Genomic DNA, 17,225 nt, shown 5'->3' with positions numbered 1-17,225 from the left:
AGCACTGAAAAAAGTTCTGAATGGCTTTTTAAAATGCCTCAGGACATGAGAATTGTCAATAGAAAAATTAACTCTTGCCCTTTTTATTTTTAATGTGGTGTTCTGTTTGTTTTTAATCATGGTATTAATATTGAGACACGTTTAACTATACTCAAAGGTGAAATAAGGACCACCAACTATCATGCTAACTTTGGAGAATGATGTTAGCAATGGCTGGACACCTCCATATTTGTGAAAAGACAACGTTTCAGTCAGTCGTCCTGCTGCCATTCCTCAAATGCCGAGCGGGGACCGCTAGTGGTACTCAAGTTCCCTCTAGTGGTAAGGAAAGAGTGAAATAAAAACAAAATTGCTCTTACAGGTCTTGTATCAGCTTTGCACTCTAACAGGAGCCATGGAGCAGCAATACAGTAACAATCTTGGTGACTTGGTGTGGCATTTTGATGTAGGAAAATTGGGCTATTTGAAAGTGGGCGAGTTTCACAGATGAGCTGCAATGAGGGGCCATTGAGGCCTCAGCACCAAGACACGACAACACTGTTTTCCCTACAGTGTGTTCTGTGACAGAATGAAATTGATTGTGGTTTTCATTCTGAGCACATAAGCACATGAGCTATGGCTGTACAGTACAATACTGTGTCTGGAACAAATCTGCATAATTGCCTCTACCTTGGGGAAATTAGTGTTGAGAACATCAATGATATTTTCCCAGAACAGATGCCTTGTTTATCAAATACGTATAAAGAATGCCGAAGAGCCAAGGGCACATGACATATAATAGACGACAGTGCGCCTTTTCATTTCCTCACAACTCCAAACTCCACCCCATGGTTACACCCTTCTCACCGCTGGCCTTGGACTGCAGGCCACAAAATTATTGAAAACAGATTCAAAACAGGATGCTGGTTTGTCTTGGATCGGCAGCGCACTAGAGAGCCTCAAGAACACATTGTTCTCAAAGGTAAATCTTTATTTTAAAGATACCACATAAAACCAGTAATCCCTGAAACTGACCGTGTTGGGAGTGTTTGGGGTTAGAAACTTGTTGGAGCAGGTTTTTCTTCTTGTTGGAGCCGTCACACTTGTGCTGTACGTATGTCGTTGGGAACAACACAAGGCTATGCTCTCATATGTCTCCTTTAAAGGACAACCGACGTCTCCGGACAAGTTGTGTCCATAATTTGTCAAATGGCTTCAAATGACTTATACTGAGCGTATTTTACAAAGACTCCATAGCATATAGCTATATTTTGCATTTAAGACTCGCGCTGAATATTCCGGAAGTCTTGTTTTTGAGTTGGTGACGAGTCCTCACGTTACGTCACTGACCGAAAAAAAGGACACATTGTAGCAGTCCTTCCATCACGTCACTGCATTTTGCTGTACTTGTTTGGTCTGAAAAAATGGTGTTGCACCAAAAAGAGGAAGAAGAGGGCGACAAAGCTGAATGTAAGGAATTAATTAGCCTGTGGAAACGGGCTGATTAATTCCTTACACGGAGCTCTGCCGCCATCTTCTGCATTTTCTGTGACACTACACGTCAGTCTTGAGCCATCAAAACGACCCAGAAAACCTTCTTTAATCGATTGCAAACATTTATACTTTCCTCTTCAGAACTATTTGAATCATATTCATAACTGGATGTGTAACAAGAAAGCATATTCTCAGAATCTGAAGCCATTGTTTTGATTCTTGAGCAAGGCAAGACGTATTGCCGTGATGTCACGAAATGGGGGCGGGACTTTCTGAAAATGCCCAATTCGAAGCTCAATTTTTTTGCAGATTTTGGACACTAAGTCATTTTTATTGGTGTTTTGCATTTCACTAAAAGTATCAGCCTGCGTATTTTGGGTATTTCAGATGCTTTGATGAAAAGGTTTCTTCAGCCGTCACCTGTACTTTTTTGAAGGTGTCGGACGTTTCGCTTCTTATCCAAGATGCTTCTTCAGCGAACTAAAGTCTTACTGGTAGTAACTTACTGGATACCAAAAGATAGGCTGCCAAATGAAAAACAAAGTAATGTAATTTATTCAATACATTGTAAGAATGAAAATTGTAAAGAGCAATACATTGGGGAGACTAAACAAATTCTCAAAAAAAGACTATCAATATCGCAGGGATAATACTAGTGGGCCTCAATCGGCAGTACATATGCACCTAAAAGCTAGCAACCACACATTTGATGACAATGAGGTTAAAATCTTTGCAAAAGAACATAGATGGTTTGAAAGGGGAGTAAAAGAAGCAATTTTCATAAAAAAGCTAAATCCTTCATTAAACCGATATGGTGGGGTGAGGTTCAATTTGGATCGTTCGTACAATAGCCTGCTTATGCAACATAGGTTAGGCAACATTAGTAATGCTGATGAGGTGATACCGGAGGGAGTGGGGCAATCAGGCCAGTCGTTAGTCAGGAATGTAGGAACAATCGGTGGGGCTGCAGGGAGTGGTCCTCTGCTCCCCCCAACCTGAGAGTAGGGACCTATCATAGCATTGTCCGGCGCCGCCATGTCTGGTCATTAGGGATGTATATATAGGGCCGATACTACCAGTAAGACTTTAGTTCGCTGAAGAAGCATCTTGGATAAGAAGCGAAATGTCCGACACCTTCAAAAAAGTACAGATGACGGCTGAAGAAACCTTTTCATCGATGGACCACTCCTGTACGACCGAGATCTTACACAGACGTATTTTAGATGCTATAAGACGTTTTTCTGATGTCAGTTATTAAGCAAAAAAGTGATGTCGTTGTCATTTAAAGCAGCACAATTTAAAGCAGCACAATTGAATACACACACTAAGAAGATATACTGGGAAACAGGAACTATACAGGACAGTTACTTCTTCCAGTTATTTCATCACATGGAAATGAAGTGTACATTCTGAGATGTTTTTATTTCTTTTTTACAGCATCAAGGGTGAGCCTGGTAATGACCATTCTTGGATATCTTGCTTGAATTAGTGCTTCACATCAAGAAGAGACATGAGGTCAGGCCTGTATAAATTCACCCCATCGTTTTGAGAAAATACTTGAAAGATCATTTTTCCCCCTATTGTCAGTAGTGGAAGAACAATTACCCACACAAGCACGCACTCATGCTGTACACATTCAGAATAAATTTATCGACACATGGACTGAAAAAGTGCTGCGGTCCAATTAACCCAAGGTTGAACTTTTCTTGGCCCTCATTCCGAAACATATGTTTGGTCCAAACACAATCCTGCTAGTCAACAACATACCCACAAAGTAGCTGATGTAGCACGATGGCGGCAAGATTATACTTCAGGGCTATTTGTTTTAAACGGGAACTGGAGCATTATTCAAAGTAGAAAGACAATTCCAAATACGAGTCAGCATTAGCCCAAAGGCTCTTCCGGCTACAACCTTCCTGTGTGAACTTTACATGTTTTCCCCGTGGCCTGTGTAGGTTTTCTCTGAATACTCTCTGGATATTAATACTAGTCAAGAATAATGACTGTTATTGTGGTTTACATCTGACAATGTAAAATTTTGGTTCGGACTTTAGCATGCATCATGGCACTTGACATGCTTGATTATGTTTCGTGGGCTGAATAAAATGATGTGGCGGACCAGATTTGGCCACCGGGCCTTGACTTTAACACCTCTGCTCTAAATGATCCCTTGGTGAGACTGAATGTGAATGGTTGTTGGTCTGTGTGTGCTCTACGATTAGCTGGCAACCAGTTTAGGGTATACCCCCGCCAGTTGCCCGATGACGGCTGGGATAGGCTCTAGCATGCCCGAGACCCTCACTAAGATAAGCAAATTAGAACATTGATGTATGGAATGAGTATTTGGCAAGTGACATAAAAAAATTAAGTCTCACTACTGTCATAAAATAAGGTAAACGACACTTCTGAAAGAGCAGTTTGACCTACTTTCTTCTGTACATGCAGCAACACTAAAATAGAACAAATCCCAAGATGCATGTATATTTATTGAAAAAAACACATTTTTATCATTAGAGTAGTAGTTTCAGTTAGTTTATAATTCTAAGATGTAGTTTCGGTTATTTGTTTTTTTTTTCTTTTATGAAGCATTTTCATTTTATTTGATTATTAGGTTTTCTCAATTTTTCTTAATTGAAGTTGAATTGTAATCACTTTGATACCGACTCCCATTTAAAATGAGTTTAGATGTGATTGGTTAATTGTTAAAACAGACTCAATCCCTCTTAGAAGAAGGTGTGCACATTTGTTCAACCATGTTAGGTCAGATTAGTGTTTTTTAATGATTTATGTAAGTCACGTTTTTTTTACATTAAAAAGAAACGACATTTGAGCAAGGGTGTGGAGACTTTTAATGGCTGTCAATGTGAAGATGATGACATTGAGGACGGGTTTGTTTTGCAGAGTGCGGACCGCCTCAAGAGCAGAGATCCTGAGAGAGTTCGAGTTGACATGTCAGGCCCTCTCTGCTTTTGACAACAGAGGCTATAAGCATGAATTTGAGGTAAGAACATTTGTTTCATGTTTCCGAGTAAGAATACCTTTACTTGGGCAAAGGTCACATTTTATTTCGTTTTCGTCACAGTTCGCCCAGTTGGTTCTTTTAGCAATGCACGATACGTCACACTTTTTAACGAATTATTGATTATCTGATAAATTAGGTTTAAGTATGAAATTCTAAATATTGAACATTTCCATTGATTGCACACAAAATAAACAAATCTCTGATTGATGTCTTTATGAAGGAGCTGAAAGATGTTGGTAAAGAGCTGCCAACCAAAACGGCAGACTTGGAGGCTAACAGAGAAAAGAACCGATACCCATACATCTTGCCATGTCAGTGCTCAACAGCATTTTTGATAATTTGTTAACCAGTGCTTAGGACTTTCTTTCTTTCACCCATTATTGCCCACAGATGACCACTGCCGTGTGAGGCTGTCCATTCAAAACTTGCCCAACTCTGACTACATTAACGCCAATTTTGTCCCCGTAAGAGTTCACTCACCCAAAAAGTATAATGGTGTGGTTTACACAGACGTATGAGTGTTTTCATATTTGTGTCCAGGGTGGAGGATCTGAGAGAGACTTCATCTGCACTCAGGCTCCCATGCGCAACACCATGGAGGATTTCTGGAGGATGGTGTGGGAGCAGAATGTCAGCATAATTGTCATGGTGACAGCATTGCGAGACAGAGACTTGGTGAGACCCTCTTGACGTGTGTGTATCATGATCTCCGTTTACAATAAATAAATTCCAAAACATTGTGGCAGGCAGTGAATTTCAGACTTGGGTCATTTAGTGACCTTATCCACTTTTCAAAGAAACCATCATGTTGAAACAAAATACAGACTCTCCCCACCTTACGAACGAGATACGTTCCAAGCGGTGTTTCCTCAGGTGAAATTGTTCGTAAGTTGCTTCAGTGCTATATTTGGCATGGAATGTATTTTTAAGTCAAACACTGAACGGTGAAGTATAAAACACAGACGTTCTAACAGTCGGGAAATACATTCACACCTACTGTAATACGACGACATATCCTTGGGTCTTCAGTAAGCCTTTACTTTTTATGCATTGCGTCTTCCTGGAGCGTCAACTTCTCCCCGCCCACATACTCTACACAGCCAATCATAGGCGAGCTGGGCGCCTCCTCAGAGCGTCAACTGGTAAGAGGGATTTCCTCCCCGCCCACATACTATACACAGCCAATTGTAAGCGAGCGAGGCCGGGAAAAGGCGCGCAATACAAAATCCAATTTACAGCATCTCTGTCACAACATTTTCTGACATACAGTACCGGCAAAAAAAAGTTCGTATGTACCGTAACGTCATAACTCGAATGTTCGTAAGCTGAGGAGCGTCTGTAATGTACAATAAACAAATATAACTTTGTGGTATTACAGAATAGGAAGAGACCTCTTGGTAGTTGAGGCTAACTAAAGCAAGAAACCAAACAACTCCTAATTTCTAAACCACAATGTAGCAGGTCACAAAAAAAATATAGCAAGATGAAACCTTTCAATAAAATACATCTTCAAGAGATGATGATGCATATGCATAAAAAAATCGGAAAGTAATAACTTGCTTATCACGGAAGTTATGTTCAGAAAAGAACACGCAATGAATATAATGTATGAAGTCACCTTTTTAAATGTTTTTTTTTTACAATTATCAAACTGCCTTTCCATAATTGTTTATTTAAAGGACAACTGCCGCCATTTTTTTTGGTTTCCTAACTGTCAGGAAGGGCATCAGACGTAAAAGCTTGGCCAAAACAAACATGCGGATCAAACCTCGAAAGATGGAGGGCACTGATTTGCTGTGGTGACCCCTTGAAGGGAAAAGCCGAAAGAAAAAGAAGAACTGACATCAGAAAAACGTTTTATAGCATCGAAAAGAGAGCAGAGAAGATGCCTTCTTGTCACTCGTCCAGTTATGAATAAGATTCAAATAGTTCTGAAGAGGAAAGCATAAATGTTTGCAATCGATTAAAGAAGTCCTTCCGTATCAATTCGAGCCGTCTGGACTCCAATGTAGCGTCCCAGAAAATGCACGAGATGGCATACAAGCTCCGTTGGAAATCAGCTGATTTGTCTGCTGGGAATTTGTGTCCTTTTTTAAGATGTTACCGCAATAGGTAGTCTTGGTGCGACACAAAATGAGTCACCATTGCGTTATTTATGTGTTTTTCCTTCTAGTTTCGCCATCAACACCAATAAAAATGACTTAAAGTATCCCAAAACTACTTCAAAATGACTTCAGAAAGTTTGTTTCAGAAGGTCCCGCCACCTTGTTCGTGACGTCACGCCAAGACGTCTTGCCTTGCTCGAGAATCAAAACAATGGCTTCAGATTTGGAGAAGATGCTTTCTTGTTACTCATCCAGTTATGAATATGATTTAAATAGTTCTGAAGAGGAAAGCATAAATGTTTGCAATCGATGAAAGAAGTACTTCCGTATCAATTGAGCCATCAGGACTCCAATGTAGCGTCCCGGAAAATGCGCAAGATGGCGCCCAGGCTCCATTTGAAATGGGCTGATTTGTCTGCTGGGAATTTGTGTCAACTCAAAAACAAGACTTCCTCAATATTCAGCGCGAGTCTTAAAACGTAAAATATAGCTATATGCGGTGGAATCTTTGTAAAATGCGCTCAGTAGAAGTCATTTGAAGTGATTTTACAAATTATGGACACAACTTGTCCGGAGGTATCGGTTGTCCTTTAAAGCCACATGTTGACTTTTGGTCCAGGCAGTATACAACATGCATCACTCTGGTGATCTTAAAATGTATCTACTTTCATGGAATGTAAAATCACATCAACTGTTTCTATGGGTACAGGTACTATGTGATGAGTATTGGTCTTTGGAACCAGGAACAGTTTATCACGGACCATTCCAAGTTACGACAATGGCTCGGAAACAAGGCCCAGACTATTTTATGTCCACCATTAACCTCAGACAGGTGAGAAGTAATTTGGCGTCCCAATTGCCACGTTTAAATCACCATCTGTGAACTGAGGTGCAAGCACAAGATATAACGCAAACTTTCTGTACTCATTAAAGCAGGGATGTCGGTTTTTTTTTTCTTTTTAGAGAGACTGTCCAACAGATCGAATCATAAGACACTACCACTATCCATCATGGCCGGATCGGGGCGTTCCCAGAGACCCATCCTCACTCTGTGCTTTTACAGATCACGTGCGGCAGAATTTGGACGCCATTCCACGTTTGGGTCCAGCTGTTGTGCACTGCAGGTCTGACCTCTGGGAATATTATCGTGCTGGCAGCATGATAAACTGCCGTGCCACCTCAAGGCTTTTTAGTCATTCACCGTTTATAATCCATCTGTGCTGTGTATATCAGTGCGGGTGTAGGCCGATCGGGGACCTTCGTCACGCTGATGTGGCTGATGCAGCTGTGCGTGAGGGGCATTCGGCCCAATATACGAGCTGCGGTCGCTGACTTACGACTACATCGAATGGGGATGGTACAAATACTGGTAAACCCACAAGCAGGGAATCAATACTGATATGAAAACGTGACAACAAACAATTGAATAAAATACATCACATAGAAGCGTGCAAATTGTTTGGCTAGTCTTACTTGTCTTATTCTGCCGAACCAATGAGTGGATGGAAAAATGTAATGTTCAGAATGTAAAATCTGATTGTGTAGAAACATTCCCATTGATATGTTTTCATTTCAAAGGGGCAACATATCGAGGGTGAAATCTGATTGGACCAGACAAAATAATTCTCGGCCAAGAGAAATGTAAAAAAGGGGAATAAAACCACCAATTAAAAAATGACTTATTGGTTGATTGAAGGGGGTAGAAGGATTGTTAAAATGTTAATTGTCTTTTGTTTCTTTATATATTAGGAGCAGTACATATTTGTTCACCGGTGCCTGCTGTACTGGCTGAGTGGTGGCAAGTCATCTTGGTAAGCAAACAGCAGTATTTGAGTACTTGAGAAATGAGTAGCAAATGTATCCAAAGGATATTTCTTCCCTGGAATGTATGAGTTGACATTTGATGAGTTTACCTTATTGTGACTTTTGACCAGTTTAACCCATTTAGAGCACACAAACCGAGAGCCGAGGAGGAGAAATCGCCATCATAGACGGAAACCTCCGCCGGGAGAGCCACAGAGCACATTGCAGCAGATTTTACAACCCGGGAAGTTACTGCGGAGAATGCTACCCTCTTCATCACAGCTAAATCCTGGACCACATGCCTTTTGACCTTACAAGGGCTAAGAGTCATTGACTGAAAGGGGCCCTATTAAAAAAATATATATTTTTTTGCTTTTACATTGGAAGGCCCCAAATCCCACATGGTAGCTTTTATTTTATTTAAATACCACTATGGGAAAATATAGCAGCAACTGCACTCTCGCTCTATCACATGAAAACCAAAGCAACATGTCATCAGGAAAGAGAAAATCACAAACCTGAAAGGCAGGACAAACCTGTTGCTAAACGTTGTACTACTTTCACGTGAACAATGCGGCTCCAACCGCACATACATCTGTCACAAGTTTGCAGCTGGTCTTTCTTTGAATGCCATCAGCCTTATACTGTGACTTTTTTGTCAATTAAATTTTGTATTGAAAACAAATAATTGTGCAGTGTTTTATTATGACACAATGCAGGCGAGTAGTACTTAAGGATGCAGTTGCAGAACTGACACTGGGCTTTACTGGGCAAAAACATGATATAGCAGCTGTACAAAAAAGGTCATGTTTCAAAACACCGCGAGGCACAACCAGTCTTGATAAACAGAGTAGTGTATTATACTGCACACTATAGAACATTAAGAGCTTGTGTCACATGTTTGAGTCTTCCAACTCATTTTAAGGTGTGAATTTTAAAAATATATAATAAATTCTGGGATTATTATGGGTTTGGTGATGTATTGAAGAATGGACGACCCAGGTCTGCTCCTTCTGCCACCTGTCCGTGGTGTAGCGAAAGCTGAGAAACATTTCTATTTCGATGGGGTGGGTGGGGGGTGTTCACCAGTCAATGACCAACTATTCCCGTCAGATGATCCTCTAAGTTCCAAGTCCTTGTTTGAATAAGAATAAAAAGTGGGCAAAAACCAACAGATGTCATACCACACAGAACTTCAGTACGTCCAAGATGTTCACTGAAGACAGATGGAAGGAGGACGTCCATGAGAGGCAGCAAAGAAATATATTACAGTTTTGTTTCTGGAAAGCATATAAAGAATTGAGAGATAGAAATGATTTCAATTTAAGAAAAAAAGACCCACAGTTAATATAAGGTACAAATGATAGCAGAGAGCTCAGGTCCAATCACCGTTTGGCCAATCAAAAAGGAACAAAATAGAAGAGTAATTCAGTAATTGTTTTCAATAAGATAAAGAATTGCCTGCATTGACTTTATGTACATTTCACATGTACACGATTGTGTGTATCCAGACATAATCATATAAATACAGACGTGCCCATGAGACAATGTGAGAAGATCGAGAACTACTACTAAGTGAACAATCCAAGGCCAGGTGAAGGAAAGGAAGCAGTCTTGTTCCCTTTGGCTTTTTCCTTCAGTCCAATTAATGTCCACTCTCTGACATGTTGATAGTTTCTTGGATTTCACGGACAACAAGGATACGGGTCAGCATCTGCTCCAACTCCTCTTTTGGGATAGGCTGAGTAGAGTACCAGATGGGGCTGTTTGGAGCCACAACGGGCTCTGGAGTTAAGTAGAAGGTGTCGTTACGTCCTTTGGCGCTCTGCGGACTGAGGACAAGTACATTGGGACGATCACTCAAGATGTTTGTTAAAAACCACTGCGTCAGGAGAACATACTGACAAAATGTTGGTTCACATGGCTCAACCAATCCATATGTTCCACAGACTTATTTAGAGACATTATGGTGTCCTGATTAATGTTTGAGGGTTCCGGTCAAGTCAAATTAATTTATACATCCCTTAACCATAGAAGAGTCTCAAAGAGCTTCAGAACTCCACAGTTGACAAACAAAAGGCAAATGCAGCCAAGCTGTAAACCTCCAAAATATTGTATATCTATGAAAAGCTCTGCGCCTGAAAACCGTGATTGATTCTGACCCAAATGTATGTGCACATGAATATGCGATGCCCAAATCATACTCTGAAAATGCTAGATTAAAGCTACAAACTTAATCTTTGTTTTAATCACATTCTGAGCCTTTTTATCTTAATAAGCCTCAGAGAAAAAAAATCATGTTTGTTGCTTCGTGGAAAAACAGGCACATTGTATCAGCATAACAAAATCATACCATAAAATCTGAGAACAAAGGCCAGAGTATTTTTTATTTTATGAATACCATAAGTGTCTTTTTGTAAAAGGGGCCATTTTTCTCATTAAAATTTGTTGGTGTGTTGGAACAGATCAATGGCATTTGGCAAGGTCACAAATTAAAAACGGATCTCATGGTGCAGAAATGTTTTAGGGTGTTTTAAAACAATTACATAACATTGGCCAGTTCCCATTTTGAAACAAACAAGTGACTAATGTATTGTTTTGAAATGTAATATTTACCATTTGAAGAGGTAGAAATCATAAAGCTTGATGGGGCATCGCAGAGGATTTTCCGGGTCCTCAAACTGCTCAGCGTACATGTCATCTGTGACTGAACAAACAGTTATACTCTTATTAGCCTTGAAACGCAAAACTTGATTGACAGCGTGTAATTAATCTGTGAACTGTGAATGTCTTACCTTTCTGGCCAATGAACCTTTCTGTTGTTTTCAGATATCTGATGCTGGTGCTTTTGTCTTTGGGATTATTTGGGCTTTTCCTGGTGTGTCTCAGAACTTTAGAAAAGGCAACCTTTAGATGCTGCTCAATAGTCTTCAAATGAAAATACCTGTTTAAATTTTATGAAATGATGGTCATAGAAAAGAATGACTCGACGTGTGTGTGCGAGACAATAAATGAAAGCATGCCACGACAACTCACTTTGTGTTGAAGAACATTAGTGTCGTTAGTAACGTGGATGGTGAATGAGCCCCGAGTTGTTTACATTCCCATAGCATCTCCTCTGTCACATGACTGGCAATTATATAGCCTGGACAAAGATATGAAGAGAATAATGGTTAAATGGATATACAGTTGGTCTGCAGTTAGAACACAAAAAAATCTGAAGGGAGAGATCTGTGTACGCTCTCAGTCGTACAGGAGTGGCCCATCGATGAAAAGGTTTCTTCAGCAAACTACCAGCAAATTTTAGTTTGTTGACGAACCTCCTCGAACGAGAAGCGAAACGTCCGACACCTTCAAAGACGTACAGATGATCGCTGAAGAAACCTTTTCATCGATCGGAAGGGAGAGTCATTCAGGAAATGTTTTGTTGTAGATTCACATATAAAATATATATCGTATATATATTACGATATATAAAATCGTATATTCAAAAAAAAGTAAAAACAACCCCAAAGGTGTCTGTCCATTTATTATTTGATACTGCATCCCAATAAGGAAAAAAGGCTACATGCATTCTAAGGTTAAAAACAAAAAGACCCATTGCAAATGTGAATACAGTCCACATTTTTGTTCTCACCGAGCGGATGAATAGACGGCGTCCATGGTTGGAGAATCTGGTGCAAACTTTGAGCAAAGCGTGTGTAATATTGGTCTGAAAAGATGTCATCCACACGACCATTGTCAAACAGATACTGCAACATGAGAGCATGGATTTAACCGCTGTCCACACAAACACAGACGCGAATAAATTTTAAGGAAGCCTACCTTTTGTATACACAGAAAAACATAATAAAGGACGTCCGCTTCGTAGGGCTCCTCTTCCGCGCCGCGGGCCTCTGTGGTCATTAGAGAAAGACCCATACAGAGCTCAGCCACAGCACATGACACCAAGTCCTCCTGGTAGCGTAGCACCTGCCGTCCTATAACACACACACGCAACTCACTTAACTGATGGAAATTAAAAAATATATGTTATTAACGAAAAGAAGAACTGACGGCCAATTGGAGCCAGTTTATGCTGATCAGATTTGTCCATCTCTGCATTTTTCCGCTGAGCCCAAGCGCACCAGACATCCAGCCCCTCATCTGGTTTGAGAGTGGCGGGAAGCAGAAGCTCCTGAACTTGCACTTGCTGCTGGCCTTGTCCGTCGACCTCTGCAACAACTGCCTGGGCCTGCAGATGTGATACGTTGACAAACGGTTCCCCAGTTTATGCCAAGAACATGACACTCTTGCATTCATGTGGCGGACATAAAAAGTTTAAACATTCCTGCTCGTATGTGAAAAACTTTCTCAAGTATTACTGTATTTCCCGGTGTATAAGGCGCACCAAAAAGCCTTCCTTTTCTTCAAAAGATGACCTCGCGCCTTCTATGCAGGTGCGCCTGTGAAGTAATATTGAGCCGAAACAGGTCTCGCAAATACTGCCAACAACCATCGACTGCCTTTCACTCCTCATATATTTGGAAAAGTTTTACCTACGTATATACTAGATTCAGAAAACCTTTCATTCATTTAAAGGACAACCGACGTCTCCGGACAAGTTGTGTCCATAATTTGTAAAATGGCTTCAAATGACTTCTACTGAGCGTATTTTACAAAGATTCCACCGCATATCGCTATATTTTACATTTTAAGACTCGCGCCGAATATTCAGGAAGTCTTGTTTTTGAGTTGGTGACGAGTCCTTACGTGACGTCACTAAAGGACCGCCCTTTACCGTAAAAAAAGACACATTGTAGCGGTCCTTCCATCACGTCAATGTATTTTGCTGTATTCGTTTGGTCTGGGGACCTCATGTTGCACCCAAAAGCCGCCAGAAGGCCAGAAGAGGGCGTCCAAGCGCCATATAAGGAATTTATCAGCTCGTGTAAACAGAGGTGGAACACAGGATGTCGCCATTTTGTGCCTCTTTTTTTTGGGCGAGAGATTTTGCCCCAATGTTGCCTCAAAATGGCACAAATAAATTCTTTAATCGATTGCAAACATATATGCTTTCCTCTTCAGAACTATTTGAATCATATTCATAACTGGATGTGTCACAAGAAAGCATATTCTCCGAATCTGAAGCCATTGTTTTGATTCACAAGCAATGCAAGACGTCTTGGCGTGACATCACGAACTGAGGGTGGGACTTTCTGAAAATGCCCAATTTTGCAGATTTTGGACAATTTAAGTCATTTTTATTGGTGTTTTGCATGTGACTAAAAATATCATAATGTGTGTTTTGGGTATTTTAGATGCTATAAAACGTTTTTCTGGTGTCAGTTAAAAAACAAAAAAGTGACGTCGGTTGTCCTTTAAGGTGCGCTTTATAGTTTGGTGCGCCTTACAGTATATATGGAAAAAGTTTGAAAATGCACCATTCATTGGGGGTGCCTTATACCCCGGTGTGCCTTATACACTGTTTCCAGTGGTAATTCCGTTTATTATTTCATACTGCATCCCAACCGAGAAAAAAAAGGCTAAATTCAGTATTAATTTACAAACAAAAAGACAACGACATTGCAAATTTGAATACGGTGCACATTTTTGTTTTCACCGAGTGGAAGAATAAGCAGCGCGCGCCCTCGGTCGGAAATACTCCATTCATTGCGGGTCCGCAAAGTTCCGCTGTTTTAGTAGGCTTTTCCTGATAGTGTTTTTTTTCTAAGTAGACACCTGATGTTTAGCGCCAGCGCTGATTTCCATTTCAAACATTTTATAACCCATTTTTTTAGGTGTGTTTAGGAGCTATTGTTGTATTTTGATCACTTTTTTGGGGAAAATTTAGTTGAATGTTTTGTGCAAACACAACACTGCCCAGTTCGAAAAGAACGGCATAGGTAAATTGAAATGTGGTGGCATATTCTGGACCATTTTTTTTGGTCTCACAAAACATTGCGTTTGAAAGAGGGAGTGTCATCCTTTCATATCTACTGCATTTGAAATGAAGGTTGTACGTTTACGGCTTGTACCTGTAGCTGCTGTCCATCCTGCCCTGTTAGTCCCTGCGCGTGTAACACTTGCTGCTGCGGGTCCCAGATGAGTGACTGCGTCGTATTGGAGTACCCCTGCACTGCGACTGGGATGTGGATATTTCCATTCATCAGCTGAGCAGGGAAGAGGGTGTTTGCTGCCAATGTGTGCACCACTTCTTCTTGCCCCCCCATGCCTGCGGCACTTGTTATGCTGGAAACCGCCTGAGCTGTCTGACTTTGACTGGAAGAGTTTTTCAACTTGTCATTTTCCACAGCGACTTGTGTGGGGATATCGGTCATGGTTGTAGCATTGCTCCCGGCAACCTGCACAGTTCCATAGGCTTCCTGGGGGATGGCAATGTGTGTGACTTGTTCCCGACCTCCGGCCCCAGCGGGGGCAGAATAGACAGGAATTGTCCAGGTCTCCCCCGTGGGACTGGTGATGGTGCCCGTCGCACTGTAAAGGCTGGAGCTGTCCACTGTTAAGAGGTCTGGCCGCAGGGAGACATAACTCTGCTGCTGACCCTGTCCTTGTGGGATAGCCAAGACTGTCGCCACTTGCTGGCCAGGTAAGGCGTAAGACACCGTAATGGGCATGTCCACCTTCCGTTTCTTGGCGGGCTGGAGGACACCTGCGCCTTGGGCTGTGCTTCCCAGAGCCCTCCTCTCGACGCTCTCTTGTTGCTGAGTGGGGGAGAGGCCGCCGACTGTTTGAATTTGAATTTGTTGTCCCCCGGCAACAGCCGCCACCAACTGGGCTTGGAGCTAACACAAACAAGCACATCTGTTGAATACCAAGTGTAATTGCCAAAGCCACGTCAGGGGTGTGCTTGTCAATGGTCATACTTGTTGTTGCTGCTCCTCTGTGAGATCCCCCGGATGAATTAACTGTGCTGTTGTTACACCTTGAAGCTGCTGATGGGATCCAGAGGGCACTTGCAGGACCTGACCCAGCATCTGACCTGGCTCCTGGCCAATCTGCACCTGATGTAGCAAAAGCGTAATCACAGTGCCAAGATAACATCATTGAAAGTAATGCAAGAAAAGAGAAAATGGACCAACCTGTATAATCTGTTGATCGTCATTCTGCTGCTGGGCTGTCGACTCTTGGATCTGCTGCTGTGGCTGAACTTGCACCTGAACCTGCAGATACCACAGTTCTGTTGGTCCCAGCTCCCACATCAGGTTCAAATGTGTAGCCTTTAGTCTTACCGGACAAGCTAGTTCCAGAAGCGAACCTGCTACTTCAGTGCTGTCTGTGTAAATGCAATTTGCCTCTTGCTGGTACACCATGGTTGTGGTGGTGGTTGTAACATCTTCACTTTGCTGGCTGAACTCCTGCAGTGCATCTGGACCCTTACTGGCCAAGGACTCTAGGAACTCCTTCATACGATGCTGGGGGATACTCCGAGCTTTTTGACGCACAAGCTCCTCATAGGAGCTTGTGCCATCCAGGGAATTATTCATGGTTGCCCAGACTTTAAAAAAATGAGAAGCTGTGGAAAGATTGAGAATGTGGACCTTGATTGGTCAAGTATGTTAACAATGTTTTTCTCAATATCAGCTCCGATTTAAATCCACAAGATTCAACAATAGTTTACATAAATGAAGTGGCTAACCACCTAAATAGTAGCTTTATGATAACAAACATTAATACCGCATCGTCAGAATCAGTTAGAGTGTCCAATCACAAACACAAGGTACTGGAGTCACTCTTGCAATGTAGACAAAGTGATAAAATATACATTAAAACATATACAACACCTTGGAAATACAAAGCCTCTGTCAGAAAGGTTTTGGCATTGGATTCATATAAAACCAAAACTGACAGTTTTCCAAATGAATGGGGGGGCTGTACACGGGGATATCCAATCACATTAGTTTTGTTCAGCACGTGGGCAAAAGGTGATAGACAACTCACGGCTGCTCTACTTTGAGCACCCTGGCAGAATCTAAATTTGCAAGTGACAGCCGTAGATGGACAGCAATGTTATTTTCACAATGTCAAAACATCAAGAAAAATCAAATTAGCTTGGAATCGAGAACTTCAACTCGGAGAAAATTAAACACTGTGATCACCAACTCGGCTGCAGTTTCTGTCAGATATGCAGCCTTGCGCCTTCGCACAAGATCGTAGGAGAACACGAAAGGGTTAATTCAGACTGCCCGTACTAGAGCTGGAGACAAAAGCGCGCTCACTTTCCAAATCTGGTACAGCAACAAGGGAAATAAATGTTTTATTGACCCGTTGCATTAGATAGTTATTTCTTTTGACGTTTACATTGAAGCTCAACGTGATATATTGTTGCAAATGATTACACAACATGACAGTTGAGCCATCGTACGGCTAACTAGCCGCATGTTGTTTGCATCACAGCCACATATGGCGTATGCAGCGAGCGCAATCGTTCACTTAAGCAGTCCGTTTGCATCTGGCTCCTCACACTGGGGAAAGCCTGGATGTAGCGCGACATCTCGATGTTAGTGACGCTATGCCCAGTGAATGGGTTTCCGTTCGCAGTCGCGAGGCAGGCATAGACTCGCAGTCGCAATAGCATTAGCTACCTCTCTTCCTCAACGGTGCCCAGTCTCGAGCCGCCCACTTCTCTAGCAGCGAAACGGCGTCGCTCTTTGGGAAGGAAGCAAATGTTTTTTTCTGTTGTCTCCGGGTGGCTGTTGGGCTTCTTTTTTATAATTTGTTTATAGCTGAAGACTAATTTCCCCCTTTTCCATGACTACTTATATTTCGCTGGGCGCCATTTTACAACAGTACCTGCAGACCAATGGGCACGCGAAGTGTAA

At 41.7% G+C, this 17,225-nt stretch overlaps 2 protein-coding genes across 4 annotated transcripts; one reads left to right on the top strand and one right to left on the bottom strand.

Moving 5' to 3' along the window:
* The first annotated feature begins 820 nt into the window (after positions 1–820).
* LOC148903297 (receptor-type tyrosine-protein phosphatase V-like) lies at positions 821–9,038 on the top strand. Of its 3 annotated transcripts, none has more exons than XM_088999496.1 (11): positions 821–961; positions 2,911–2,988; positions 4,375–4,474; positions 4,716–4,806; positions 4,886–4,959; positions 5,036–5,170; positions 7,310–7,432; positions 7,564–7,724; positions 7,834–7,969; positions 8,350–8,411; positions 8,535–9,038. In XM_088999496.1, exons 2-11 carry the CDS (start codon positions 2,984–2,986, stop codon positions 8,710–8,712), a joined length of 1,065 nt encoding a protein of 354 aa, XP_088855622.1. In that variant the 5' UTR covers positions 821–961; positions 2,911–2,983; the 3' UTR covers positions 8,713–9,038. The 3 variants fall into 3 exon arrangements, 2 of the variants coding, with proteins under 2 accessions (XP_088855622.1, XP_088855636.1); XM_088999510.1 differs by having other exon boundaries at positions 8,549–8,688; XR_016115418.1 differs by having other exon boundaries at positions 7,564–7,969; positions 8,549–8,624.
* Positions 9,039–9,140: 102 nt separating this feature from the next.
* On the bottom strand, positions 9,141–17,206 carry LOC148903296 (transcriptional regulator QRICH1-like). The gene is made up of 12 exons (XM_088999460.1): positions 16,989–17,206; positions 15,636–15,919; positions 15,486–15,566; positions 15,270–15,407; positions 14,421–15,188; positions 12,460–12,637; positions 12,229–12,383; positions 12,041–12,155; positions 11,440–11,548; positions 11,199–11,347; positions 11,020–11,110; positions 9,141–10,235 (listed from the first exon to the last, which is right to left on the bottom strand). The coding sequence occupies exons 2-12, from the start codon at positions 15,888–15,890 to the stop codon at positions 10,049–10,051; spliced, it is 2,226 nt and encodes a 741-aa protein (XP_088855586.1). The 5' UTR covers positions 15,891–15,919; positions 16,989–17,206; the 3' UTR covers positions 9,141–10,048.
* Between the last annotated feature and the right edge of the window lie 19 nt (positions 17,207–17,225).

This window comes from Hippocampus bargibanti, linkage group LG01, assembly GCF_051943395.1.
Source record: "Hippocampus bargibanti isolate YZ-2025 linkage group LG01, ASM5194339v1, whole genome shotgun sequence".
Lineage (NCBI taxonomy): Eukaryota > Metazoa > Chordata > Actinopteri > Syngnathiformes > Syngnathidae > Hippocampus > Hippocampus bargibanti.
Note: the sequence above shows the minus strand (reverse complement) of the source record. Positions and strands in the feature narration are given on the sequence as shown.

What these genes read in the sequence shown, in the direction of transcription:
- LOC148903297 (XM_088999496.1), top strand. An exon ending in CATTGCGAGACAGAGACTTG is followed by an intron (nt 5,171 to 7,309) that starts GTGAGACCCTCT and finishes CTATGGGTACAG; the next exon opens with GTACTATGTGATGAGTATTG. An exon ending in CCAGCTGTTGTGCACTGCAG is followed by an intron (nt 7,725 to 7,833) that starts GTCTGACCTCTG and finishes TGTGTATATCAG; the next exon opens with TGCGGGTGTAGGCCGATCGG.
- LOC148903296 (XM_088999460.1), bottom strand. Translation starts at nt 15,890, where the DNA reads ATGAATAATTCCCTGGATGGCACAAGCTCCTATGAGGAGCTTGTGCGT. An exon ending in TTCTGGAACTAGCTTGTCCG is followed by an intron (nt 15,567 to 15,635) that starts GTAAGACTAAAG and finishes TGGTATCTGCAG; the next exon opens with GTTCAGGTGCAAGTTCAGCC. An exon ending in TTTTTCTGTGTATACAAAAG is followed by an intron (nt 12,156 to 12,228) that starts GTAGGCTTCCTT and finishes CTCATGTTGCAG; the next exon opens with TATCTGTTTGACAATGGTCG.